At 43.8% G+C, this 26,443-nt stretch overlaps 5 protein-coding genes across 5 annotated transcripts; 4 read left to right on the forward strand and 1 right to left on the reverse strand.

The window, feature by feature from the left end:
* Positions 1-1,775: 1,775 nt before the first annotated feature.
* Positions 1,776-5,047, forward strand: K444DRAFT_698906 (kinase-like protein; the record flags this gene model as incomplete). The annotated part of the gene is made up of 2 exons (XM_024887966.1): positions 1,776-2,686; positions 2,732-5,047. Exons 1-2 carry the CDS (start codon positions 2,135-2,137, stop codon positions 5,045-5,047), a joined length of 2,868 nt encoding a protein of 955 aa, XP_024743680.1. The 5' UTR covers positions 1,776-2,134.
* K444DRAFT_659012 (uncharacterized protein) lies at positions 4,960-9,185 on the reverse strand (the record flags this gene model as incomplete). The annotated part of the gene is made up of 5 exons (XM_024886320.1): positions 9,062-9,185; positions 8,934-8,981; positions 8,802-8,884; positions 8,172-8,737; positions 4,960-8,126 (listed from the first exon to the last, which is right to left on the reverse strand). Exons 4-5 carry the CDS (start codon positions 8,713-8,715, stop codon positions 4,960-4,962), a joined length of 3,711 nt encoding a protein of 1,236 aa, XP_024743681.1. The 5' UTR covers positions 8,716-8,737; positions 8,802-8,884; positions 8,934-8,981; positions 9,062-9,185.
* Positions 9,186-9,602: 417 nt separating this feature from the next.
* K444DRAFT_607078 (uncharacterized protein) lies at positions 9,603-11,500 on the forward strand. Its single transcript, XM_024879106.1, has 9 exons — positions 9,603-9,817; positions 9,871-9,923; positions 9,976-10,010; positions 10,060-10,265; positions 10,318-10,616; positions 10,671-10,818; positions 10,897-10,973; positions 11,028-11,243; positions 11,293-11,500. Exons 1-9 carry the CDS (start codon positions 9,640-9,642, stop codon positions 11,455-11,457), a joined length of 1,377 nt encoding a protein of 458 aa, XP_024743682.1. The 5' UTR covers positions 9,603-9,639; the 3' UTR covers positions 11,458-11,500.
* A 2,689-nt stretch (positions 11,501-14,189) lies between these two features.
* Positions 14,190-14,836, forward strand: K444DRAFT_125992 (uncharacterized protein). The gene is made up of 2 exons (XM_024870422.1): positions 14,190-14,208; positions 14,280-14,836. Exon 2 carries the CDS (start codon positions 14,360-14,362, stop codon positions 14,696-14,698), a length of 339 nt encoding a protein of 112 aa, XP_024743683.1. The 5' UTR covers positions 14,190-14,208; positions 14,280-14,359; the 3' UTR covers positions 14,699-14,836.
* Positions 14,837-18,855: 4,019 nt separating this feature from the next.
* Positions 18,856-25,565, forward strand: K444DRAFT_659014 (uncharacterized protein; the record flags this gene model as incomplete). Its single annotated transcript, XM_024886321.1, has 11 exons — positions 18,856-19,496; positions 19,551-19,662; positions 19,716-20,101; positions 20,150-20,471; positions 20,523-20,711; positions 20,763-20,812; positions 21,817-22,015; positions 22,151-23,672; positions 23,824-23,871; positions 24,067-24,600; positions 25,559-25,565. The coding sequence occupies exons 1-11, from the start codon at positions 18,930-18,932 to the stop codon at positions 25,563-25,565; spliced, it is 3,936 nt and encodes a 1,311-aa protein (XP_024743684.1). The 5' UTR covers positions 18,856-18,929.
* Between the last annotated feature and the right edge of the window lie 878 nt (positions 25,566-26,443).

Below are 26,443 nucleotides of genomic sequence, written 5' to 3' on the forward strand. Positions count from 1 at the left end.
CGACCACTCTGAGATGTCTCACTGAATCCGCTGGCTCATGTTCGTCACAAATCTAATACGGAGCTGAGTTATCGCTCACAGGACAAGGGAACATTGCAAAGCCTGCTGCCTCCCTCATTTGGTGCCTAGAATGTACCTTGAGTTGAGACCATGAAGGGTAATGGAAGGAAATTTGTGAGAAAGCGAGGTAGGGAGATGTTTCGGAGGCCGCAAGCCAAGCCTGGGCAGTCGTCAAATGGAGTCAATGTTATGGTTGAGAGAGGAAGTACTTAGGGAAAATAGCAGGGGGAGGGGGAGGGGAGGGCCACAATGTCAAGACTCACTTACACCGATGTTGAAAGGCATTTAAGGTTATTCGGCTCACATTGGCTGAGAAATTTTCACTGTTTGAAACCTTTAGATGCTACATAATCCGGGCGCATGGACCGCAAGACACGAGGCTCGCATTGAAGCTTAGAGCAGAAATATACACTGAGGACCAGCAATCTAGTTGCCCCTGCTTACATCCTAGATCTGAGCAATTAAAGATTGGACATCGATGTGTCCCTCCTGTTTCTGGAGTCCGTGGCTGCGCCACCAACTAATTGACCTGGAGTCAAAACCACGATAGTGGACTGTTGGGAACCCTTGGTTCGCCAGGCTAGTCACTGTATACACAGGGTACTGAAGCGTTGAGAGCTCGTCATCAAGACCAACCGGAGATTTGTCCGTAAAGGATATCAGATGGGAATCTGGTTCCACGATCATGATCCATGAGCACTCTTCGAATGTGACCAAACAGGCCCCTGACTCGTCCAATAAACAGTCGCTGTTGAATGCTTGGAGCATTGCTAGGGTGACACTCTCAGGGGCAGACGACAAAATCCTACTCATGAGGTCAACGCAGTGCCACTTGATGACGCGACTATTGGCTTTCATAACCAACGAGGTTCATTTCCAGCTCACTCCTCTTCCAGATGTCCGGGAATCTCAGGCTCAATTACAGAGAGAGCTCACTCATCAGCAGGGCGAGACACGCAGCCCCGAGCCCTCGCGCTCCAGCCCCAGCAGAGTGATCCAGCGAGGCGAAGGCGGAGATCGAGGCTACAATTACCTGTGCCGCGAAAGGATCCGTCACGGACGCCATCTGCTTCAGGATCTCAGCGGCTATGTCGAACGCGATCGTCTGCCGGAACCGCCCCTTCTTGACTGACACGAGCAAATTCAGGGCTAGCAGCAGGACAGACGCCCCTTGCCAGGAACCGAAGTCCTTTCTTGTGAACGTAGAGCGCGCAGAAACGGTCCACGGCCGGCGACGCATTTCCGCTTCCTTTCTAGGTAATGTAAGTGCTCACGTGAACGAAAGGTTAGTCCTGGCGTCAGCGGCCCACCAGAGCGGCTGAACGACAAGGGCTGTTTCTGCTAGCCTTACTAGTTTAGAGAAGCCTCTTTGTTTTGCGTGTTTTTTTTATACTATAGAGCAAACGTAATCTGTTGGAGAAAGGCGGTGGGTGAAGTAATATATTAGAGATGAAGAGAGCTTAAGGCTCGGGAGCAACCGAAAAGAGTGAATGTATGTCATGTGTGTGGATCTCACGTGACAGAAATTGTGAGCACAGACAACCATACCCATTTTTAGCGCTGACTTCGTACCCCCGTGTCTTTAAGTGACTCCGGAGTGCCTGGGCACCGAACGACGTCGCAGAAAATGTTGCTGCTCTGTCCGGATGGTCACATGGTCATCGGGCGCCAGGCCCGGGCACAGCCAGCCTAATGGTATTTGCACAAAATCCCCACCCTTGTTCCTTTGCAGACGCTCTAGGCACTCAATAATACTTTGCACGTTGTCACATCCGGCAGCATCATCTGGTATGTAAGTTCAAGAGCCGGCTTTCGCCGCGTTGTCAAACAGTCACGAGTCCTAGTACATTGGCAGCCTAGATCGCCCGTCAAATCGTCATCGATTGCCTCAGCCTTGCCGGGTGATCTCTTCTGGAGCAGACATACCGCGGGCGCAAAGCGAGCATCTCGTTTTTTCGCTGCCGCGTGTTTTGACTGACGCATGCTACTCCGCATATCGATTAACGACTAGAAAGCATAAAACGAGATCGATTCCACCAGAGCGGTCTATAGACGATACCCACTGGCTGCTGGCATGGCGAGCCTACGAGACCGACTTCGCGGACTTCGAACAAAGAGTACAAGTGGAAGATACTTTATACCAGATGGCAAAGTGGAGAGCCTAATGTCAGAAGACATTATTCGGGATGCCGTCTCGAAGCTTAAGATAGATCGTATTAACTTTCCTGAAGTTAGTATGGTCGTTAACCGGGGCGGAAAGAGAACGTTTGCCATTTTGGTTATGCTAAGAGAGGAGGCTGCAATATGGGATCTTGTGAAGCAAGACCAATATACAGCTTTAATTCTCGATGCGAAACTTCCGTGGTCATATGATAATCTACACCAGATTCTAGCGCCGCGAGTCGAAGTCGCTAAAGAATTTGTGGAGCTTCAATGGGAATTCATCTCGCCGGTGTTCGACAAGCTGAAAGGGCACCGGTTGCTCCATGCCGACACCATACTGCCATATATATCGGAGGTACGATTGAGTAAGGAAGAGGGTAGTTTCGGTGCTATATACAAGACAGAAGTTGATACACGTCAGCTTCCACGGTGGTCCTCCTCACAGCTAGGAGACAGTGAGGTTGTAGCAATGGTTCCACCAACAGTCTGTGTACTAAATGATCTTTAGGTCGTCACGATCATACGTAAACAACTTCCAAGGGAAGACGTGAAATTCGAAAGCGAACAACGCATCCTTCAATATCTCAACCACATATCGCACCCATATATTCTACAGCTCTTTGCATCGTATACCCTCCGAAACGAACACACCCTTTTATTCCCTTTGGCAGAAATAGACCTCGCGCGCTTTTTGAAACGACCGGATGATAGAAGCTCTTTTGAGAGCCCGCAAGCCTATCTGCATGCTCTAGCTGGCTTGTCCTCTGCTCTTGAAATGTTGCATACATATAGCTCTAATGAGCTACAAGTGGACCTGATTGGCTGTCATCATGACCTAAAACCAAGCAACATTTTCGTTTCACAGCGTAGATTTGTACTTGCCGACTTCGGTCTATCCACACTCAAATCATCAGTCGAGCGCTCTAGTGACGACTACAAGTATGGCGCACACAACTATAAAGCTCCAGAGTGTGAAGATCCCGAACGCGGGTTCGAACCTGGTAGAGTCACTCGTGCCAGCGATATATGGTCTTTTGGGTGCATCTTGGCGGAGATTGCGACCTACATTGCGAATGGTCCGACAGGCGTAGAACAATTTTTTCAAGCCCGTGAGCTCCGTATGGGAGGGTCGCAGATATGCCGTCGCTTCTATTCCTCGCAGGAGATGGATCATCCTCAAGTCCTTAAGTGGCTGAAGTCATTGGCCGCGACGACAGTGTCTGGAACCAAGCTGAACCAACTTACTGACTTGGTAAAACATATGCTTTCCATCAGTGCTGCTCATCGACCCAAAGCGCACGAGGTGACACTGCGATTACGAGAGATGGCTCTTATCGCCATGGCAAACTCTATTGAGCAAGCATATATGTCGCTGTTAACCCGGCGCCCCGATCCTCGGCTGGCAATCGACTATCAACGGATTCTTCTTTGGGGCTGGGCGATGGGCTTCCTACAACTCAACGGATCGAAAAATGAATTCTTCAAGGAGTACTTTAGCGATTTCAGGCTGTTTGAAAACAGTCTCCGAACAATGTCACAACTGAAGGATGAATTGAATCTCTCTGATGGAGGACAGCGCGTGCATGCACCATACATAGCTTTGCAAATAAGACGAGTCACGGACGAACTTTTCGAAAATATCCCACAAAAGCTACGCCCTTCAGTTCAAAATCTTTTGGAACTTAGGATTTTGACAACAGAAGGCACGGATTCCTTTGCGCAGTCCAGCGAAACCTTGTTGGATCCACCTAGATACCTAAACATTGGCGCGTTAACTGCCCTCAAGCGAATGTCCAGCTTAGTGACCGATGCATCTAATGTGGTCAGTACGGACTTGGTCATTAATATCGAAGCGCTCAGGCGAATCCGAGATATTGGGATTCACGAAATAGCGGAGTATGCTCCACCAGGCGCGCACACTCCTGTGCCTGTCCTTGTCGAATACAAAAGAATTAGCTCTAGCTGGACAGAGAAGCGTGGCTCTGAACTGTTAGGGCGAGTACAGCGACTGGCGGGCATGCTTCACGATGGTTTGGTATCGCAAACGCTGCGTGTCCTTCGATGCGTTGGCTACAGATGCGAAGTAAGGCGTCTTGCTTTTAGCCTTGCTTTCGAATTTCCGGAGCGCGAGCGAGATCGTCCTGAAATACATAAGCCATTTTCTCTCAATGAATATCTTATAGAAACAAGAAGTCAGGATAAATATCTAGAGCGACCGTCTCTCAATGACCGATTTCAACTTGCCGCACTGTTGGCTGAAACAGTCCTGGGTACCCACAAGGTCGGCTGGCTACACAGATCCATCATGTCTTCCAATGTCCTCTTTTTTCAGTCTTCCACAGGACCAAAAGCAGAAGCCATAATGAATCCGTACCTCATTGGCTTCTCTCACAGTCGTCCCGATGATCCACGGGAGTTCACTGAAACCCCGAACGAGGATTTCGAGGAGGTAATCTATCGACATCCTGACTATGCGTCCGGGAAAGAGGGTTTCAGACTTTCCTATGATGATTATAGCCTGGGCCTTGTGTTGCTCAAAATTGGACTCTGGAGGGGGCTAAAGGACATAGTCAAGAAAGTCGAAGACCGTGCGCCTGAAGATATGCACAAATGGATCTTGGCTGAGAAGGTTCCCCAGCTATTTATATCAATGGGCGCTGCTTATGAGGGCGTTGTCAAAAAATGTTTGAATGGCATCATGGGCCCTATGGCAATTGAGAAAAATCTGTCCATTCGCTATGCGTCGGCTTTTGAGGATAGAATCCTGAAGCCACTTGGCGAGTGTGCCCTGGCCACTAGGTTTGTACCTTCCGGATTGACATGAAGGGTCCGGTTTTGGTCCATTTCCTTCTTCAAATTTGTGATCCGGTCTGATATGATTCGAGCCGATTCCTCTCCACCCTGTTTCTCATATAATCTAAGCAAATCCATCAATCTACCGATGATTGAATACACATTTTCTCCCGATGACATTTCGGCTGCAAGCAACGCGTGTTTATAGTGAAGTTCGGCTTCAGCGTACAATTCTTTGTCCCGCAAAATAAAGCCGAGGAGCGTCTCTGCTTCAGCGGTATCTTCATGATACTCTCCATGGATCTTACGGTACTCTTCAAAAACAAAGGTAGCGATATCCTTTGCTCTTTCTAGCTGAGAAGAAGAGGCTGAATTCAAAAAGGCAGTGTGCAAAGTGTCAGCAAGTCTTGTCCATGCCTTCAAGGTCAACAGGTCCGTGTCGCCGAATCTCCTCTTGCAAGCTCTGACCGCTCCTTGTACAATTTCTAGTGCTTCGTCCACGTGCTCAAGCCTTTCGTAGGCGGCTGCGAGGGTGAGCTTAGCCTCAATGGAATCTCGATCCGTACCCTCAACCCTTTTGTGTGAGTCGAAGACTCCAGGAAACATATCCGGACTACAATCAGCGCCGTAATATCGACGCAAGCATACGACCCATCCCGCAGAGCTAACAGTGTCATCGTGGCTCGGACCAAGCGCTTCGGCCTCCGCGAGATACACCTGATACATTAGGTCTGCAGCTTGCTCTTCCTTTAGCTGCCAGTAATATATCATTGCCAGATTTGACATGACCGCAAGTGTCATAGGATAGTGAGGGTCAAACTCCTCCTGACATATCTTGAGCGTTTCCAAGTGCATTTTCTCGGCTTTAGAATACAGACGCTGCCGACGAAAGCTTTCAGCAACCTCATTTCGAGTGACAATTGTGTCTACATGCTTCGGTCCGTTGCACCTTGTTATGATTTCTAGCAACTCCAATAGCAGGTCGCGCGCCTCAGGCAGTCGGTGGCCTCTGTCTAGGCAAGAAACTGCAATGTTTCTCACGTTGATCAGGACATTCCTGTCAGCCAGCGCGTCGCCTAAGCCACCCTTGATACTTTCCCAGATGACCATAAGTAACATTTCGGCTTTCACCATGTCCTCACGGCGACGATAAACATTCATCAAGGTAGCCAAAGCATGTTGAGCTAAAATGGACCTTGGTCCTAACGGTGATAGCCCACCCCTGAGAATAGAGAGTACATGGAGGATCAATTCCTCAGCTTTGTCAAGCTCACCATTTTCGGAGCACCCAGCAGCGAAGCTAGCCATGACATTTGCGTGTTGCAGCTGAGTATCGCTTGGAACATCTTGTAGAGCCTCTAAGACTTCCTCATACAATGTTTTTGCCTCAACCCAAGAGCCAGAGCGTGACAGGCAAGCAGCATAGTTCGCTATTATCAACAATGTGTCAGGATGCTGTGAGCCCAAGAATTCTTTGGTTACTGTGACGATATCATGGAACTGGACCACGTCACTGTTAGGCATTCCTGGGCCGGCATACCATGAAAGCGCACGGGCTGCCATACTCGAAATAGTGTCTCTGTGCCGATAGCCAAGATTCTTTTCCAATTGGGATGAGGCTTCGACCAAGAGCTGTTCAGCTTCCCGAATTCGACCCTGGCCCTGGGCTTTTATTGCATGCGCAAGATTGATCTGTATTTTCGAACCGTCCATTTGATTAGAGCCGGGAGCGGCTCCATGGTGTTCAAGGGCTGTCTCAAATGCCGTCTCGGCTTCTGAATAGAGCTCCAGATAGAAGTATGCTAGGCCGAGATTGGAAATTCCCGTGATATATATTTTGTCTGTATGATCGAAGGTCTTCTCACCCCTCCTCACAAACTCTTCCCCAAGGGAGATGGCGAGGCTCGGTTGCCCAGCGTTGACGCTTTGGAGGGCATACTGGGCCATTGCCTGTAGTGTGGATGGATGATTGGGTCCCAAGCTACCATCCAATGACAAATATATTGCTTTGGAAATTTCTTGAGATGCAAATAAGTTGCCGCAGGCCTCATAGACTAGCAATAGAGCGCTCTGAAGAACTAGAACTAGCGAATGATCTTCGCCAAGCCGAGCACCTCGTATCTCAATCTCTTTGTTATAAAACTCGACCGCAATTTCCAACTCTTGTCTTCTCTGATACTCGTGCACAAGGTCTGCCTGTACCAGGTCCTCGAGGTTTTGCATCTCAGAGTTGGATTCAAGGGTTGGCAATGACAATTTGACACTAGAAGAAGTTGCTATATCTCGTATAGTCTGGAGTGCACGGCTGCAGTATGGGTCTGTGCCATCATCGGTGGCGGAGAATATCAAGTTGTCGAAGTGAATCCTATGGATAGAGTGTCCGCCGAAACCTAGTTTCAATGCCACGACTGATTCGTATCTTGCCCGTTCTCTACAGATATCACAGGCGTACTCTGTTCTGCGTGACAGCTCGTCCAAAATGAACTTTCGGACTCTATAGTCTACTGTAGACAGTTGCGAGATCGACTTCTGGACAGTGAAAGAGGTATGCGTTGGCAAACAAAGGTCCTTCTCGTCCTGCGGTTGGAAGGCTGGAACATACAAAAGTTCGCCGTCTAAGGGCTCTGGGCAGATGCTGAGCACTTCACATGCTGTTTTAGCACGTAGTTGTGGATCGTGTTGTAAGCAGCGCTCCAGTATACGGAAAAGTTGGCCGCCAACCTCTCGATCATCAGGTTCCAATGCGGGTGATGCAAAAACTTGGTCAAGCGTAGATCTGGCTGTCTCTATGAGTTTATGCTCCGACTTGAGAGCCGAAAGGACATCTAGCTGAGCCTTATAGCTCAGGTCTGATAATTTCACTCTTGCCAATATTGCCCACAGCAAGATGAGCCCCCAGGAGAATACATCCATCTGCTTTGCCTTCTCGAATGAATGCTTGTTCACATGGTGTTCCGGAGCAGTCCACGGAGGCGAGCAGGGTATTTGTATCAGAGCATCATCGTAATTCGAGATGGAAGAAAACCCAAAGTCTGATATAGCGGGATATAGGTAATTGCCATGCATCTGAATAATGATGTTTTCGGGCTTCAAATCGCCATGTACAACTCCTATCTGAACTTAGATATTGAAGGCCAATGAAGAATAAGACATACCCGCAGAATGTAACGTGGCGAGTCCGTACAAAACACCAGAACAGAGGGTCAGTCGTTCCCGTAAGGTTTCCTTCATCCGCTGAGGGTTGCATATATAGTCACGCAGAGTCCCGTACGTGCCTTTTCTGTACACCAAAACTGGCCAAACCTGATTTTCGGATGGATCCTGGTTCCAGGTGATGCCGAGAAGGTCAATTATGTTTGGAGACTTGCGAATATACGGCGCTCGAACAATAAGTATCTCCCTCATAATATCCTTAAATCCGATCCTACGTTTGCCGGTCTTTTTGGCCGTTGAGTCTTTGAACGCTAGCGCGAGCGACTTGTAAATCGTAGATTGGTATACTTCCGCCGAAGCTCCTTCACCGAGTGGACCGAGAGCCGGCTGCCATGTGATTGGGAGGAATGATACATCCCATTTCTGTGCGAGGCCAAGGAGAGATATGAAATCGTAATGCTCGGCTTCTGTGGTGCACGTCTGCGGTGGAGTCTCGTCAATGGAAGATGGAGGGTCAAGCACAAGGCTGAGACTTGCTGAAGCCATGAGTGAAGCGTGAAGTGAAGACCTGAACGTTAGCTTTTTGTGGAGACACACTGCAAACGATGGCCTGGTAAACGGAAATTCCTTACTTTGAGAGGAATGCAAGATATAGAGATCTAAGAGCGCTTGCTAACTCTTAGCGTGTATGATCAGAAACGGACTCGATTTCCTCCTGCGGAGAGTTAGTAATACTAACTATAGTAGCGCTAAGATAACCGTCCCTCTGTTAGTTTACGTGGAATAGAAAGATGATAATGCTCCGCTCTCTCCTGAAATAAAGTTAATATCAGATCAGGACTATAATATAGACGATGTTTATTGATATAGAGGAAGCTCTGCATATACGCACATCTACCTCGTACCCCGCTACAAATAGACGCTTAAGTAGAGTATGCAGTTGGTTGAGTCTGATATATCGATTGCTTATGATTTGGTTCTCCATTGACAAGTGCAAAGAAATTGCTATCAAAAAAACAATAATTATCAGGACCGGTGGTAGATGAGGGTTTTCAGATAGGTGAGGTTTTTCACTGTGAATCTGCTTGATGTTTTTTGTAATATCCGGGAGGGCAGCTGTCAAGGAATTCTTCACATGAAAGCTCCAATACTACGGTATTAGTCAGACGATGTGAGAGTCTCAAAAGTGATAACTACTGCACAACCATGCGGGCACATATGCACGTTTCGCCTTATTTTGTGAATCAGCCTTAGAGAGACGAGCCTTAGTAAGGCGCACTGCGATTTAAATGGGTGACAAACCATGTTTCAAACGCCTTACTACGCGGGTTATTGCTGCCTAAATCCTGCCCGCCACACCAACATTTAAATGTCGCAATCCCGTAATACGAGACGAACCTACGTGTCCAAGCACTATTGAACCACCTACTATCTTACCGAAGCCTCACTTCCCTACAGCGAATTATTATCATGACTGAACATCAAAACCGGGAAACCGATCATTACCCGCTCGGAACTGATGGCTCGTATGTTCCCGTTGGTGTTGATGTGGAACGTTATCACCAATTTTTCAACGCCGAGTCTCAACGGGTTTTTGCCAGACAAGGAGACAGATTGGACATAGTCAGAATCCTTTCCGGAACCGGGCGTGAGACCGCCTCGATCCAAGATTAGGTGCGCCAGATGATTGATTCTCTGCAGATGTTGAGTCGTCAGTTGTGGAAGATGTTGTTGGATTACAAAAACAAATTGCGGTTTGTACCATGACTAGGTGCAAGGTCAGGTGATATATTAATGACACTCCAGATTAATAAAAGTCCCTCTACTCAAGATACTTTTTAGTAGGTGCATCCCTTCCTGGTTTGTCTATTCTAATTATTAATATGGCAGCTTGATTTTTCAACAATCTTCATGGGGACGATTTTGTGTTTCCTTGCGCGCATTTAGGATCTTACTTGCGTCACATCACATATTCGTGCCATTTCTAGATTTCGTCCAAGCATATGGCTTTAAAACGCATGAAGATACTCACAACTGGAGTGGGTATAGATCGAAAACCTCCAGAGCAGCGGACCCTCAAGGTTCAGATATTCATGGCAAGTATATTTCGTCTATATCAAAAACCTCCAGGCTAACGCGCAATCGCAGAATTCTGCTACAACTTACAATATGTAGATTTGAATGGACGGAACAGAGGAGACCCATGGTCTTTACGACGGTGTGGAGTATATCAACAGATCTGTCTAAAGACTTGTCGCTCTAGCTGGGTCCTTTTGCAAGTTTCAGACAGGATGCGCGCACAACTAGACCAGACATTACGAAACAGATCACAAAAGAACGTTAAATTGCGAATCAACCCGATGGTTCCACACGTTATCTTTATCTCGGCTATGGCTGTAAACTGGCAGGAGTATCTCGAACATTTGCAGGTGCAGCTTTCAGTATTAGTAAATAAACCATAATGCTCGCTATAAGGTCAGTGCTAATGAGGTCCTTGGCAGGACGAAAAGGCATGTTTCTCGTGCATAAACGGCAAGGCTAGCAATGACTTCCAAGTCAGCCTCCAGGACATTCAGAATCTGCAGTTACTTCGACAAAAGCTCCTTAGAACTTCAGTCGTTCTCGTTTCATGTTTGGAAGTTGTAAAAGGTTGCAGTCATCACTACCGCAAGCTAGTCGCTTTAAAAGTGATTGATGAAGACGAACAATTACTAACGGAGATCGAAGTCTATATCCAACAGATACAACGTCATAGCATTGATATCAACCGCATCTTAGAGTATTCATTGGGAACAAACCAATTGGTAAGCAGTCTACTCTCTAGAATAGTGATTAATGATTAACGTAATAGTTATCAGCTCTCCAAAATCCTAGACATTCGAGACAACAAGAATCTCCAAGAAGCTGCCCAGGCCATGCGAAATAACTTGGATATCTTACAACGCACCGCCTCTCAGATTCACGGGGACAATACGACACTGACCCAACTTGCACGGCAGGGCCATAAAGATTCAAGAACGCTGAAGATCCTTAGTATTGTTGCAACGCTCTATTTACCTGCTTCTCTAATTGCGGTTAGTGAAATCCCTTAGCGTATAGAGAGTATAAGATTAATATTTCTAGACTCTTTTCAGTTCTAGTCTTGTTCAATCACAGCTTAACGACGTTGATAACGCTACAAAAGGGACGCATTTTGTAATATCCTCGCAGTTCTGGATCTTTGTATTAAGTTCGGTTTGTTTAACAGTTATAACTATTTCATATCCGCTATTTCGAGCCACTAGGTAGTCTAAAATAGGCTTAGGGGGTCGCTGATATTAGTATAGTCAGGAATTAATTAATTAATTAATTAATATAATATATTTCTATATAATAAGTAATAAGATTAAGTTTATAAGATTTAATAGAATTAGGGGATATAGCTTTGCCTAACAGAGGTCTAGAATTGGCTCTAAAATAATCCTTAACTAATATTTTTGTAATTTTAGCTAATGGCAGTTATAACTAAGGAACTAAAACAAGTCGCCTTTTATCTATTATTGCTCTCACCTTCACCTCACTTTCACTCACCTTAACTAATACAGTATTACTAATAAAGCAGCCTGCTCAACTTTTCGAACAAAAATAGATTTCTTGCAGGTGAGGATTCAGGTTAAATAACAAACTGTTATAAAGCGCCTAACTTACAAACTGCCAAAACCCCGACCGATATAGCAGCCTTTCCGAAACTATTAAAACCATTAAGAATCGATTAGTATGTCTTATTAATAAAGCTATTAAGTGCAAATTCGGTATTAATAGTAGAGATTGCCGCATTTGTCTTAAAGACCTTATTATAGATCCTATTACTAGTATATAAACTTACTACTTCCGGAATAAAGCAATATATAATAAAGGTTCTTAGAAAGATTTCATTAATTATAATACTAGCGGAAGGCTCCCACTAAATATAATGGCACAGAAGCTATTTTAGGACATTAATAAGGCTATTATTAACGGGGATATTATTATTAAGCTTATAGGTACTCCGGGCCAAGTAATTAATTAGAATAATCTGAGAGAATAGTATTATTACTTACCTAATAGTAATTTCAGTAATGAATTTGAGTATAGCCTTTTATAAGAGAGAAATTATAAGAATATTCGTATAGAGTATTATAAGAGGGAAACTATAATAAGACAAAAACCTATATAAAGTATACTAGAATATAAAACGTGACTTAATAATAAAATAACAGAAATAAAGGCAGAAATAGTAAAGTATAAATAGTATATAGTATGCAAAAGCTTAATTAATTAAATATAAAGGAGAGATTATTATCTAGAACTATAAAAAAACTAGCTTTCTTATATAATAAAGGCTGGGGCCTTTATTATATAACCAAAACCTCAAAACCATTAAAATAAAGCGATTTTAATAGAGTACGGCTTGCCGTATTATGCTATCTACTTGAGAATAATTAGCTATTAAGAGCTTGAGCTTAATACTAATTCTTATATAGAATTTACTTTAAAAATTAAATATAAATTGAAATTCCTAATTTAATATAATTGTTTCTAGAATGCCTATTTAATATATTATATAAAGTAAAAACAGAAATACTAGCTGCTTGGCTATAATTATATCTTATATAGGAATTGTAATTAAATACTTAAATAAGTAATCCACAAATATAGTAACTATATTATAGCGTACTTTGCTTTCCGGGCAGCTTTTAAAGTCTATAGTAATATATTACTAGAAATAATCAGAAACTGGAAAAGAATAAAGCAAATTAGGCTCCTTATTTCTTGGTATATATAATCTTTTATAAGTATAGTAATTACTATAATATTAATTAATATTCTTGCTTATAAATAACTAGTAATATTACTTCTTAAATAACTAATAGAGCTTTATATATCCAGAATATCCAGAAACGGGTTTATTATATAATTTACGGATTAGAATAGTCTATAAAAATAGTTTGGGGCTTATTTTATTCTCTGTAATATAGAGTTTTTTATAGTATAAAAGAAGGCTATCTTATAATATTCAGATATTACTTTTAGCTTGAGCTGTTATATATAGCTCTTCTAGATCCGGTAATATATAATTAGCCTATAGGATCTTATTTACTAGTTATTAGCGCGGTGCAATATATCTTCCACTAAACTAGACTATAGCTATATTAGACAGCACCACTGCGGTGGCACCGCGGTGGCACTGGACTGAAGTCACACTATTCCCTACCCTGCGTTCGGTGACGGATGAACCCAAGATCATACTCCTAGAGACAAGAAAAATGCTGACTCTTGGCTTTCATGGCAGAAGTCAGAGGCTTACTCCTCTCTAGACTGAGTATCATGTTGCATCTGGCCATGTGCGTCAGCTTCATTGAAATTTACTCCGGGGCTGTGCCGGGTATGTAGTCTTACCACCTCCTTGCGGTGTTGATCTGCGTTTTAGTCGGATCGATTATTTACTTGTCCTACCTGGAGCCTGTACTAGTCTGCAGCTCCAAACTCAAACTCAAACCCACCCACTAACAAGCCGCCGCTAAGTTCTAAATAGCCTCGCCGTATAAAAAGTCTCAAGCACAATTAATCTAATCGGGACAATTGATAAACCGTCTTACTTTACTATCTTCCTTCCTTCCTAGAGCAGAATATGTCGAACCGTGTGGACCTGTAGTGTTAATGAGAGGTATAAAGGCACCGGGAGCAACGCGAGAGCTTGACATCAAATCTACCAAACTAGGACCACTCAAGTCGCCGAAGTGCAAATCAACATCGCCATCCTCATTGAACTCCATCTACCAAAATGCGCTTTCTCTACCTCCTATCTGCGCTGGCTACTGGCGTGGCACTGGCAGCGCCAGCGTCGGAAATAGATGCTGGTTCTTTGGTAGACCCAGCGCCACAATCATGTCTTCCTGCTTCTTGTGCTTCCTTCGGTGTGAGTATCCTCTTTAGTTAATAGTATATTCACTGCAAGCGACAAAGCTGACGAGGGAATTAAATATACAGTGCTGTTCTGGTGATTGTGGTTACTGGTGTGTAAGTATTCGCTCCAGATAATAGCATATTTACTATTGTAGCGACAAATGTTGACGGCATTGGATAATCAGCGGGCTTGTGGTATTAGTTACGTCTGTTAATATCGTCGCGAATACCTCCTGTCCTTCTTTCAACAGCGGGAGTCATTGGTATGAGGATCGGTGGTGCAACGAGCAGGTTGGTCTCGGTAGTGGTTTTCCCGCTGGGTTTTCCCACTTCTGTTATGCAAATGCAGAGGCTAAAAATTCTATCAAATTATCACCACACTCCCTTTGATTTGTTCATGCATGTGAACCTTCCTCAACTGAAGTCCAAGCTGACCAGCCCATACGGTATTACATTATTCGGAGCTAGCTGTTGTGACCGATATGCAGGTGACGACATATTTGTGGTGGGGCTTTTGTGGCTCAAAATCGCGGGGCAGAAAGCTGCTGGCGTTTGTGGCTTTGGCTCAGGAATCCATTACGGGCCGAACCTTAGTTATTTTTAGCCAGGCATCCGGTCGCCATCAAAACATTCGCCTGGAGACACGGCGTATATTGCAAGATGTTTCTAGAGCTGCCTCTCGTGATATGCCCCACTTTCTTCCCCCATAAATCTTTGAACACCCAAGCTAACCACCAAATTTCCCCCACCAACGATCCTAAACGACCATTCGTTGCTATATCTGCCACCGGCTCGGGGGAACCATCAGGGAAGTAGCTCTGTAGTACTTGTAGGGAGAAAGATGAATAGCAGAATTGAAAGGTTGGTTTTTTTGCCTATTTCTAGACCCTCGTGAGATATATGCGACCCCCCATGGCCTTTGCGCAGATCTTCTTCTGAAGCTCTGTACAAGTTTACGGATCCTGCTATTGTGGGCAGTCCGCTTACAAACTCTCTAGGGGATAGACCCGTCATCTGGGTGATATCTGGCTATTTGTGAAGCTTTATTGCAGTTCGACGTCGAGTCTCCAGCTTCAGACTTCCAATAATGTGTGCTGGGATCCGAGAAGCGAATCTTTTCGATCTCTATTACGGTTGAGGAGACGCTATCGACTAAATTCGCGACTGTCTTTCCACTGTACTGCCCTTATCAACGTCTTCTCGGGAACATTCAGGCATTATGTCTTTGGAGTATATAAACCAGGTCCGCTGCTCGTGCAAATTCAAACAGCTTGGAGAGCGTAGATAGACAAAACTTCCACTTATCTAGCACTGACATCCATCCAACACTAACAAGCGTCCAACACCCCACCCAGCTCTTGCATCCATCCACTACTATCAAACATCAGCAGTTCGTACTTCACCAATTACCTATTGTCAAGGAGCCAGTAGCTGAACCATAGTATCGCTTAAGTTGAACAATATTATCAGTAGCGAGAATACCCTTGTATTTTCCATAATATGGTTCAACTTCCCTCACCAAAAACTACACTATACTTACTATCTTTAATAATATATAGACACCTATCCTCGTTTATACCCACCTTCCAACCCCGACCTCCTCTCAACGGCCCGCCAGGCATACTCCCAGCATATGCTTAGCCTTTACTACTAAGAAGCAGCACATAAGTAAGTTAGAATATATCTTGCTTTACTATTATTATTACTCAAGTATATACTCGGCATATGAAACCCATATACCTAGCACATGCTTTACTCTTATTATTAAGAAGCACATAAGTAAGCTAGAATATATCTTGCTTTACTATTACTATTACTCAAGCATATGCTCGGTATATGGAACCCATATACTAAATATATACTCGACCTTTATTACTAAGAAGTATATAAGTTAGACACACTTTGCTTTATTATTGCTATTGCCTTTAGTATATGCTCGGTATATGGAATCCATATACTTGGCATATACTAACCCTAACCCGTAAGGCCTTTACGCTTTAATATATCCCAATACGGGGGGCTCCCACCGCCCCCCAACCCCCCGGACTAACCCAGACCCTAACCCCTGACCCTAAGCCCCCTCGCAAGCTCGGGACTAACCCGAACCTTCCTAGCCCGTATAAGGAGAGCATATACAGAGTATATACAGAGCGTATGCCTAAAATATAATGGCCACAAAACCTATTCATTTGCTCGGCTAGCTGTCTCGCTTCCTTAAGCGATACTATGGTTCAGCTAAATAAACGAGCATATGCAGAGTTTGATAATATGGTTCAACTAAAACCCCATTGTCAAGGCCCCCAATCAGCACGCACTAATTGCACTTAGATGTCTCTTCGTAGCCAACCTCACGTTTGCTTCCGGGGCCAGCCTCGCCGTCTCTTCCGCTACTAGCCACTCGAGACATCGGCTTTACCAACACCTGCTCGGATAGCATAGTAGTGCGCCCAGATTGTTCCTGGGGTCCGGTGGGAGAGGACATCATGTTGCAATCATCGTACAGAGAAGAAATTATGCCTACGTGAGGGCTTTGAACGTGGATCTGGTGGCTGTCGAGCCCAACGTTTACGAATTGGTGCAGATGGTGAATTCATGTAGGACGTAGGTAACTTTGAGCAAAGCGTGGCGATGGTTGATGTATTGGTGAGATCGAGCTTTTGGGCGCAGAGTGTTCGGAGACCATTCTCGGCCGACGACGGCTCTTGAGCTTCCTCGTCCAAATTTCGAGTCTTTGTCTCATTCAAAGCTTTTCCTTCGGCTTCAGCGATGCAACGACAATAAACAACCCTTCCCTATCACCAAAACACCTCCCCTCTCCATCCTGAATCGTTCCCCTTCCCTACTTCGGTACCACTTTATGGCCCGAGGTGTTGATGAGAACTGGGACTTGGTTTGTTGATTTGGTTAACTTCGAAGAGAAGATGCAGGGTCGAGGGCATCAGGATTGTTGCTGCTTGAAAGAAGGTTGTATCCCGTGAGATAGACCGAGTCGGCTGTCGGCTCTCGGGAATTCAGTGGTCGTACTACAAGTACAAGCCTGCTAAACTTCGTTTCCATTTCGCAAGGACTATTCTACCATCTTCTACAGCCTACACCACCAATTGTCCACTTTCCCCCTCGATGTTTTGCTTTGAGCTATCAAGGCTAGTGTCGAGTCTTGGGGGCTGAGGATATCACTGCCAATGTATCTCCAGCCTCTCACGTTGGTTGGCCGCAGAACCGTGTAGCCGTATTGAAATGTCCCTAGTGCTGTGAATATCAGAACGATGCGTTGGCGATGCTTTCTTCTCTTTCCAGACATCGTGTGGCATGAATGCTCAGTCCGTTAACATTAGACAATCTCAGCTCATCGCAGTCATTAAGTTTAGCACATCGATCTCAGCTCACAAGTAAGTCATATCTGCATTAGCCATCGTCCCTTTCCGCATCACTTCCGTTCAAGCCTACTCCAAATTCCTCATCATTTGCACCATACTACAAGGGCGGCCAGGCGTCGCTCCCAAGGGCAGCTAATGGATGGTACGAGGCTGTGGTCAAGCTGCTGCTCGAGACGGGTGACCCAACATGTGACTAAAACCGGCCTCGGTAAAGGTATAAAGAGAAGGAGGGGCGATCGCGCGACGGGGATTAGAGTCTACCCCTTAAGTAGGATATATTTTAACATAAATCTACGTTTTTTAAGTGCTTTTGGGGGGGGGACCATTACGTAAGGGAAGCGAGACGACTCTAGGACTAAGGAGGCTCAGAAGGGAGGTCGAGCGAAGCAAGACCAGTTAACGATCCCCTCTCCTTCAAACGCAATAAGTGTCTCTTAGCGACTATTTATTTCCTCTTTAGATACCGAAAAAGTGGGTAGTACACGCGCCCTCTGTAGCTCTCATGGGCTGCTCTCGTCTGGCCCTGCATTTGAGCCTCTTGAACTAGGGAGTTATATTTAACTATGCTTTATATTATCTTTAACTATAATATTAAACATTGTTAATTCTCTCTCAGGCACCTAGTCAAGAGGGGCACGCGGGGACACTAATATATATATATATATATAAGAACTCGAGTACTCAGGACACCATATTGGTGAGAAGGAGAGAAGGAGAGGAGGAGAGAGCTATATACAGGAGGAGATGCATAGCCGAGAGCACGTGACCAGCCGCGTGACCATCCCCTGATTCCCCACTATACTAGCTTCGAGGTTTTTTTGATTTTTTTGATTTTTTGAATCCCCTCTGTCTCCCTCCGCTATAGCTAGTATTGCAATTGAAATAATAGCTAAATAGCTTCTAAGCTAGGAGTGAATAAAGGATTAAGACTACTAGAAGCTTAGCTCAAGGCTTCCTTCCTCATTTGACATTAGCATTGTTTATGGAGCAACAATATCGTTTAAACAGAAGAGATCAAAGGAAGTGACTACTGTTGGATGGGGCTTGTAACCCCTTCATGGTCACGTGCTGGATTTTAAATATATTAGTTTAGATCTGTTTCAACGACTCTAAGAATATAACTCTCTTACAACCTCATAAAAACATCTGCTAGTTCAGCAACTACAGGGGCGTTTGGGAGTTCGGAGACTTGAAGTAGAAATTCTACTCACCGGGGAGTTAATGGACAGCCTAGGGCCATCTGATTGGACCAGTAGCGCAAGCTTCGTACCAAAACGCCATGATTTCCTATTCTAGTCACCGGATTCCGAGCCTCGCTTAGCATGGCAAGCCTTATCACCTAACGTTATATAAGCTTCATATTCCTCACTCTTCAAGAAGCAGACAGTGATCTGCCAGTACATCAGTCTCTACTTATTCCCTGAATCGAATCCTCTCAGTTTCGAACAACCCGCCGCGATGGACTCCTTCGATCACACACATGATCTGCAAGACTACTCTACGTTCTTTCCAGAGGCAACCTATGACCTCTTCGGAGAATATGGCCTTTATTGCGACTTGTTAGACTATCCTATCTCTGGGTTCGGGCATGGAGAAGCCCCAAGCTCACCGCCAGAAACCCAGGGTCCAATTTACCGCCAAATTCTTTCAGTAGATCAGTCTCCTTGGGGCTCCGGCTTACCCCCTGTGAATGACTCTGGCAGTGCGGCCCCTTCAGCTCAGGAAAACGTGGTTCCGACCCCCCAAGCCTCGAACGCCTCGGATTCGGCAAGCCTAAAGTCAAGTGCGACTTTGCCTTTTGCCAAGGGTTATCTCAAGAGTAAGACAGCAGTACTCGATGAAGGCGACGAAAGTCCTGCAATAAAGCGAAGGAAATGGCAGAAGCATGTTGTCATTTTCTCTACTGACCAGAACAAGAATGTTGTGCCGAGGCGAAGGAAGGCTTTTGCTCCAACCCGAAAGAAAGAGGTGGCGTTGAACCGGCTGATTGGGGCATGTGTTCGATGTAAACTTCGGAAAGCAGCAGTCAGTTCAAGATCCATCATGAGCCTGAAGGAGTACGAACTAATCACCCGATAGTGCGATTTCGGGCTACCGTGCCAGCAATGCCTCAAGCGAGCTGGGAATACTGGACTTGGGCACGAGATCTGTAGCAGACAGAGCTTGATGGCAGTGCGTTTTAATAATATCGGTATGCTTATCTAGACTTTATGAAAGTCTCATCCTGAACAGTCCGAACGACAGACCTTTACAGGAGCGACGACGCCCCAAGTTTCACCGTATACCCACGTATCCCACACACAGAGAAGACGGTTTACGTTTCGTATCCATCTTGTTGCGGAAGGTCTAGTACATTTTTCGCAGTCAGAATTCAGGATTACCAGCCGCATCCGGTTTCGGAAGACATCGCAAGGGTTCTTGTGTCTTGGAATTATCGGGAGCGGGAAGAAACCGTAATCCCCGATGGTAATAGCGCTTTCATTTTCGACTCATTACCACCCCTTGAAGAGCTGCTTTATTGCAGAGAAACTCGACACCATTTCTGCGATTCAGGCCCTTTATCTGGCCTGCAAAAAGCATTCAGCGAATTTGCGGAAGATTATTCCAATAAAGATCGCAATCTACCACTAGTAAGTAACATTCGTTTGATGAATAAATGAGTAGTAATTTCTTCACAGCAAAGTCTTTTGAAAAAGGTAATACACATGAAACTTCTACTGGGTCTTTACAGGCTGTGCCCGATCATGAAGCAGACAAAAGATTCCGTTGAGACAGAGTTTGCATCCTGGGCAATGCAGTCTCAAATACAAAACCTCGTTATGAAAGAAGCTGTGAAATTGGAAGCTGAAGTACTTTCTGAACTTGAGAGAATACTGCATAGTTCCCAAAGCATCGGGAGCCAGAATCCAATCGCCATATGGGTGTGCTTGTGGCTTTTGTTGCTATACTACAAGTCCCACTTGGTTTTCATATGGTCTGTTTATGGAGGTAGAGCGTCGGGTAGGTATAAGCAAATTTTTATTTCTTCTCCCGACGACTTACACTTCTTAGTAACAGGCCCGATCTATAGTCTTGGGAGGCATCTTTACAACGCAATCACTTCCATCTATTCAGCACTTTACAAAACAACCACCCCTCTTACATTTGACTGGCGGAAGGAAGAAATCTCCAAAATGCTTGGCAGAGATTCTGAGCTGATCAAATCTTTCTGCAATATCAAAACCGAGATGTTTTGGCTTCGTATGTCTTCATCCTCAAATTGGCCACTTGAATACACTAACGTATCACTAGATGCTGAGAGAGACGATTTGCTTGAGGAGGATTCTTTATTCAAAACCCTAGTAGTGGAAAATGATAGCAAACTTCTAGAGTCAAATAAGAAGGCAGCAAGACAGCGAGGAATTTTGTGAAATAAATATTAGAGAACTTTTATATATAATTAATTTATGTGAATGTTATTATATTATGTGAAATATAAACTAGAATATATTCTTGAAATAATTATGAGCTATTCCCTTTTTAAAATATAAATTAGTAATAGTTCTTTAAATTAAAGAGGTTAAAAAGTAAATCTTTTATAAGCTCAGAAATTTAGCAAATAAGTTCCTAAAACTAAATATAAGAGCCCTATAAGCTTCAAATTTGTAAGGCCTTATAAGGCTTAAAAACTAAAACTTAATTAACTAATATATAAATTCCTTTAAATTAAAATTCTATTTTAAGAAATCTTTTTATTATAAGAAATCTTTTTATTATAAGAAATCTTTTTATTATAAGAAATCTTTTTATTATAAGAAATCTTTTTATTATAAGAAATCTTTTTATTATAAGTTAAAAAGCACGCGATTATATTATAAGCCTTATAATATACTAGCTTTCTTATATTTAAAGATCTTAGGTAGACAATTGCAAGTCGTTAATACCCCTGCCCCAATCGACTCCCGAGAAGGGGGGGGTGGGTCGTTTTACTTTACCCGAAACTTTGAGGCGTGTGCTAGATCGCCTCTGCACCTGGATTCACAGTCTAACCGAACCCCGCACCAAAACACGTGTTTTTTGCAGACGGAGTAAAAACTCGCGATAAAGATACCTGAGATAAGGATATCCTGTTTTTAAGGATACATCTGCTGGCCCCGCAGTGATTAGTTTTGCTATTGTGCCACACCTCGCTATAGGGATACCTCGGCATATCCTTAAGAATCGGCGACAAAAACCCTATCCTTACAGCGAGTTTTTACTGTACCTTTTACCACTCCGAAGCTCTTTAGGCTGCAGCCCTCTTTGTCCCAATATATTCACAATGGCGACCACATCAAACATGTTCCTCTACTCGCTGACGATCTAGCCGCCGTCTGCCATCACGCAGGCGATCGTCGGCCAGTTCTCTGGCACAAAAGAACAGCAGATTATCACGGTTTCGGGCTCTTGCCTGACCATCCTTCGTCCAGATCCGAGCCTGGGCAAAGTCATAACGCTCGTCTCACATGACATCTTTGGCGTGATCAGATCTATTGTCTCGTTCCGCCTTGCAGGAAGCACCAAGGGTAAGCGCCTACTGTCAACTAGTCCCTTGGAGCTTTTACACGAACCCAACCGCTGGCGGAATTTGCGACTTTGTTAGTGTTCGGCGTCATGAATATAATGCTAATATTGCCTTAAACTAGACTATATCATCCTAGCCACTGACTCAGGCCGCATCGCTGTCATCGAGTACGTTCCGGCCAAAAACCCCTTCTCTCGTATCCACTTGGAGACATTTGGGAAGTCTGGCGTACGCCGTGTCATCCCAGGTCAATACCTTGCTGCAGATCCCAAGGGCAGAGCATGCCTCATCGCCTCTGTTGAGAAGAATAAGCTCGTTTATGTTTTCAACCGCAACGCCCAAGCCGAACTCACCATATCCTCGCCTCTCGAGGCTCACAACCACGGTGTCCTTGTCTTCTCCCTCGTTGCTCTCGATGTTGGCTATGCGAATCCTGTGTTCGCGGCTTTAGAGACGAACTACTCAGAGTCAGACCAGGATGCATCAGGTCAGGCATATCAAGAAGTGGAGATACAACTTGTCTACTATGAGCTGGATCTCGGTTTAAATCATATTGTCCGCAAGTGGTCGGAACCTGTCAACCAAACATCAACCCTACTCTTTCAAATCCCAGGCGAAAACGATAGTCCAAGTAGTGTGCTTGTGTGTGGAGAGGAAAGTGTCACCTATAGACACTCAAACCAGGAGGCTTTTCGTGTCCCTATCCCGAGACGGCGAGGCGCTACAGAGGACCCTCAACGGAAGCGCACTATAGTTTCGGGAGTAATGCACAAACTGAAGGGTAGCACTGGTGCATTCTTCTTCCTCCTTCAAACCGAAGACGGAGACCTTTTCAAGGTGACGCTTGATATGCTGGAAGACAGCGATGGTAATCTAACTAGAGAGGTGAAACGTATCAAGATCAAGTACTTTGATACTATTCCGGTTGCGAATAGTCTCTGTATTCTCAAGAGCGGATTTCTATTCGTCGCTAGCGAGTTTGGGAACCATTATTTCTATCGATTCGAAAAGCTTGCAGATAACGACGATGAACTTGAGTTTACCAGTGACGACTTTCCCACTGATCCCCGCGCTTTCTATAACCCTATCTACTTCTATTCGCGGTCCCTGGGGAATCTGGCGTTAGTTGAAAGTATCGATTCTATAAATCCACTTATAGATTGCAAGGTCGCAAATCTGATGGGAGAAGACGCTCCGCAGATATACTCGGGGTGCGGTAACGGTGCAAGGAGCACTTTTCGGATGCTAAAGCATGGTTTGGAAGTCCACGAAATTGTTGCTTCAGAGCTGCCGGAAACTCCTTCTGCGGTTTGGACGACCAAGCTTACTAGTGAAGATGAATACGACGCCTACATTGTCCTGGCCTTCTCAAACGATACTATGGTCTTGAGTATTGGAGAGACAGTCACGCAAGCCACTGATTCAGGCTTTCTCACATCAGTCGAAACCCTTGCAGTCCAGCAAACCGGTGACGATAGTCTCATTCAAGTCCACCCCAAAGGAGTTCGACACATTCGAAACAAACTAGCAAACGAATGGATGGCTCCCCAACATCGTTCCATAATTGCTGCTGCGACGAATGAGCGGCAGGTAGCCGTGGCTCTGAGTTCAGGAGAGATTGTCTACTTTGAGATGGGTAGCGACGGATCTCTCGCAGAGTACGATGAAAAGAAGGAGATGTCCAGCACAATAACTTGTCTTAGCTTAAGCCGAGTGCTGGAAGGCCGTCAAAGAAGCTCTTTCTTGGCCATTGGATGTGATGACACCCCTGAGCTACAAAGACTTGAAATGGGGATGCAACTTTAGCAGTAAGCAGTGCGAAGAGGGTATAGTCGGGATCCACGCCAATCACCTCCGGTAAGTCTTACCCTGCACGCCTTTCTCTTGTTTCATCGGTCGCCATGATAATAGACGTATTCTAATACCTTTTTGGCTATAAAGTTGACTCACTCATTCGTGTGTCAATTGTTCCTTCCGACATAGCTTGTTGCCTTGAAGTTTATGCTCACTATGCAGCTGTTATATAATTAGAAGGCTAACTAATCAATTTAGGATCTTCTCCATCGAACAACTACGCAACAACTTAATCCAGAAATCGCTACCTCTTACATATACCCCGCGACAACTTGTCAAGCACCCTGATCAGCCATATTTCGATATTATCGAATCTGAAAACAATACGCTAGCACCGGAGCTGCGTGCGCAATTGCTGGCGCATCCAAACGATGTCGATGGCGATGCTAAGGTACTCCCGCCAAAAGAGTTTGGTTACCCCCGCTGGCGTGGCAGATGGGCATCCTGCATAAGCATTGTTGATCCTGTTGGCGAAGAGCCCCGAGTGCTTCAAATAATCGACCTCAAAAGCAACGAGGCTGCCGTCAGCGCTTCGATAGTCTCCTTTGCCAGCCAGGAAGGCGAGAGCTTCTTGATCGTCGGCACTGGGAAGGACATAGTCCCCAACCCGAGGCAATTTTCTGGAGGCTATATCTACGTCTATCAGTTTCATAGAGATGGCAAGGGTCTGGAATTCATGCATAAGACCAAGGTCGAGGAACAACCAATGGCGCTCCAGCCCTTCCAGGGTCGGTTGGTGGCTGGAATCGGCAAGATCCTGAGAATCTACGATCTACAGTCGGTCCGACCCAAACACGACAAAAAAAAATAAAAACCACCACAATACTAATTAATATAAATCGTATTAATTAAAACTATACTATATACGCTAGGAATCAATTCTATAGTCTCAAAATTATAATATCTTTATTATTAAGGAAGTTATAATATATGTAATTAAGCGAGTAAATATTTTTGCGCTTTATATAGTCTTTTTTTTTTACTTTGGCTGTCACGTGACTGTTCATATCACTGTTATTTCCGAGCAATATATAGTTGTATCATGTTTATGGCTGAAGAAAATTATTATTTGTGGTGGCGCGTTAATATAATTGCAATGCAAGCGAGTAAGATAAATAGTCATCTTCGGGAAAAAATTCCAGAATAGTCATTATTCTTGCGTGGCGTCTGATGTCTTTCGTGATATTCTTCCTGCTGGCGTCGATATGCGAGGTCGGTTCCATTAATCCAGAAACATTATAACTTATCTACGTTAACTCCATTATTTATTTGATATCGTTCATTTTAGAGGCATTGCTTATCGCATTTAGATTCATTTTCATTAATTTCAGTTTATTTATGATGATGTGCGGATGATGAGATGTTAGATTGTTTTTATTTAGTGTTATTCGTATTTTCTATTGAGGAACTAATAGATCTATTCTCGCATAATAGAAAAAATGATAAAGGATCGGAAATTATCTTATGATATGGATGAGATTATCATTAAATTTAGTTAAGGGATTAAGATAGCTGCGATTCATAGGAAAAATTAATAATTTCATCATTTAATGTGATCTTCGATGATTCTCATTATATAATTACAAAAGGGATCAATTATCTGATAAGACCAAAATCCGTCGGATTGATGCCATATATAGATGATTTTTATCCATATCTTCAATCATTGATATATACTTTATATATTCAGAAAATAAATATAATCGAAATATAAATGCATAATAATTCCCTGAAGGGATTATTCAGATAAATATATAGATTCAAAATAATAAAGGATAATTCATTAAAGATTATTCCCATAGATTTTCATCGAATAAACCAAAATAAATAGAAATAAGAATTCGGGAAATGAGAAAAGAATTTACATATATGGAAAGGATCCCTATCAATTAATTCAGGGAATTATTTCATTATGACTTTAATATCGAAAAAAATAAATTTTCTGCCATATCTAATATCCCCAGAACTCGGATCATTGAACTCATAGAGCAATGAAAGATTAATATATATATGAAAATAGATTCAAGAATTACCGAAATGATTAAGGAAATAATTTGAAATTCTCTATATATTTCGGAGAAATCTTCGATCTTTATCATAATCATATAAATATAACTATTATATTTCTATGCTCTTTGAATGAGATCACAGACTATGATAGTCTCAGAAATAAAAATAATATATCCTTATATCTGACAAAGATTTTACTTAAGTAAAATAATAGATGATCTATTTTCGAACACACCGATTAGCGCTTTTTCTCTCACATTTAGAAATTCGGGATTAAATAATTGAATCAAATTATCAGACTTAATAATCTTAATACGGAAATATAAGTCTCCCAAAGGATATGACTAAATAATTATCAATGAACCTAATATCGAAAAAAATCGATCCTATTCGTTGATATGTTAATTTAATTCTCAATTTAATCGAGCGAACGCGAAGACTCTCCGAATATCTCCATCGATAATCTTCATAAATTTTTCCCATGAAACTAACCCAAATATCAATAATTCTATAATTATATTAATACCTCTTCTCGCCAATTGGACCCCCCCCCCGCCCCCGTCAG

The sequence above is a fragment of the Hyaloscypha bicolor genome (genome assembly GCF_002865645.1).
Source record: "Hyaloscypha bicolor E unplaced genomic scaffold K444scaffold_13, whole genome shotgun sequence".
Classification (NCBI taxonomy): Eukaryota; Fungi; Ascomycota; class Leotiomycetes; order Helotiales; family Hyaloscyphaceae; genus Hyaloscypha; species Hyaloscypha bicolor.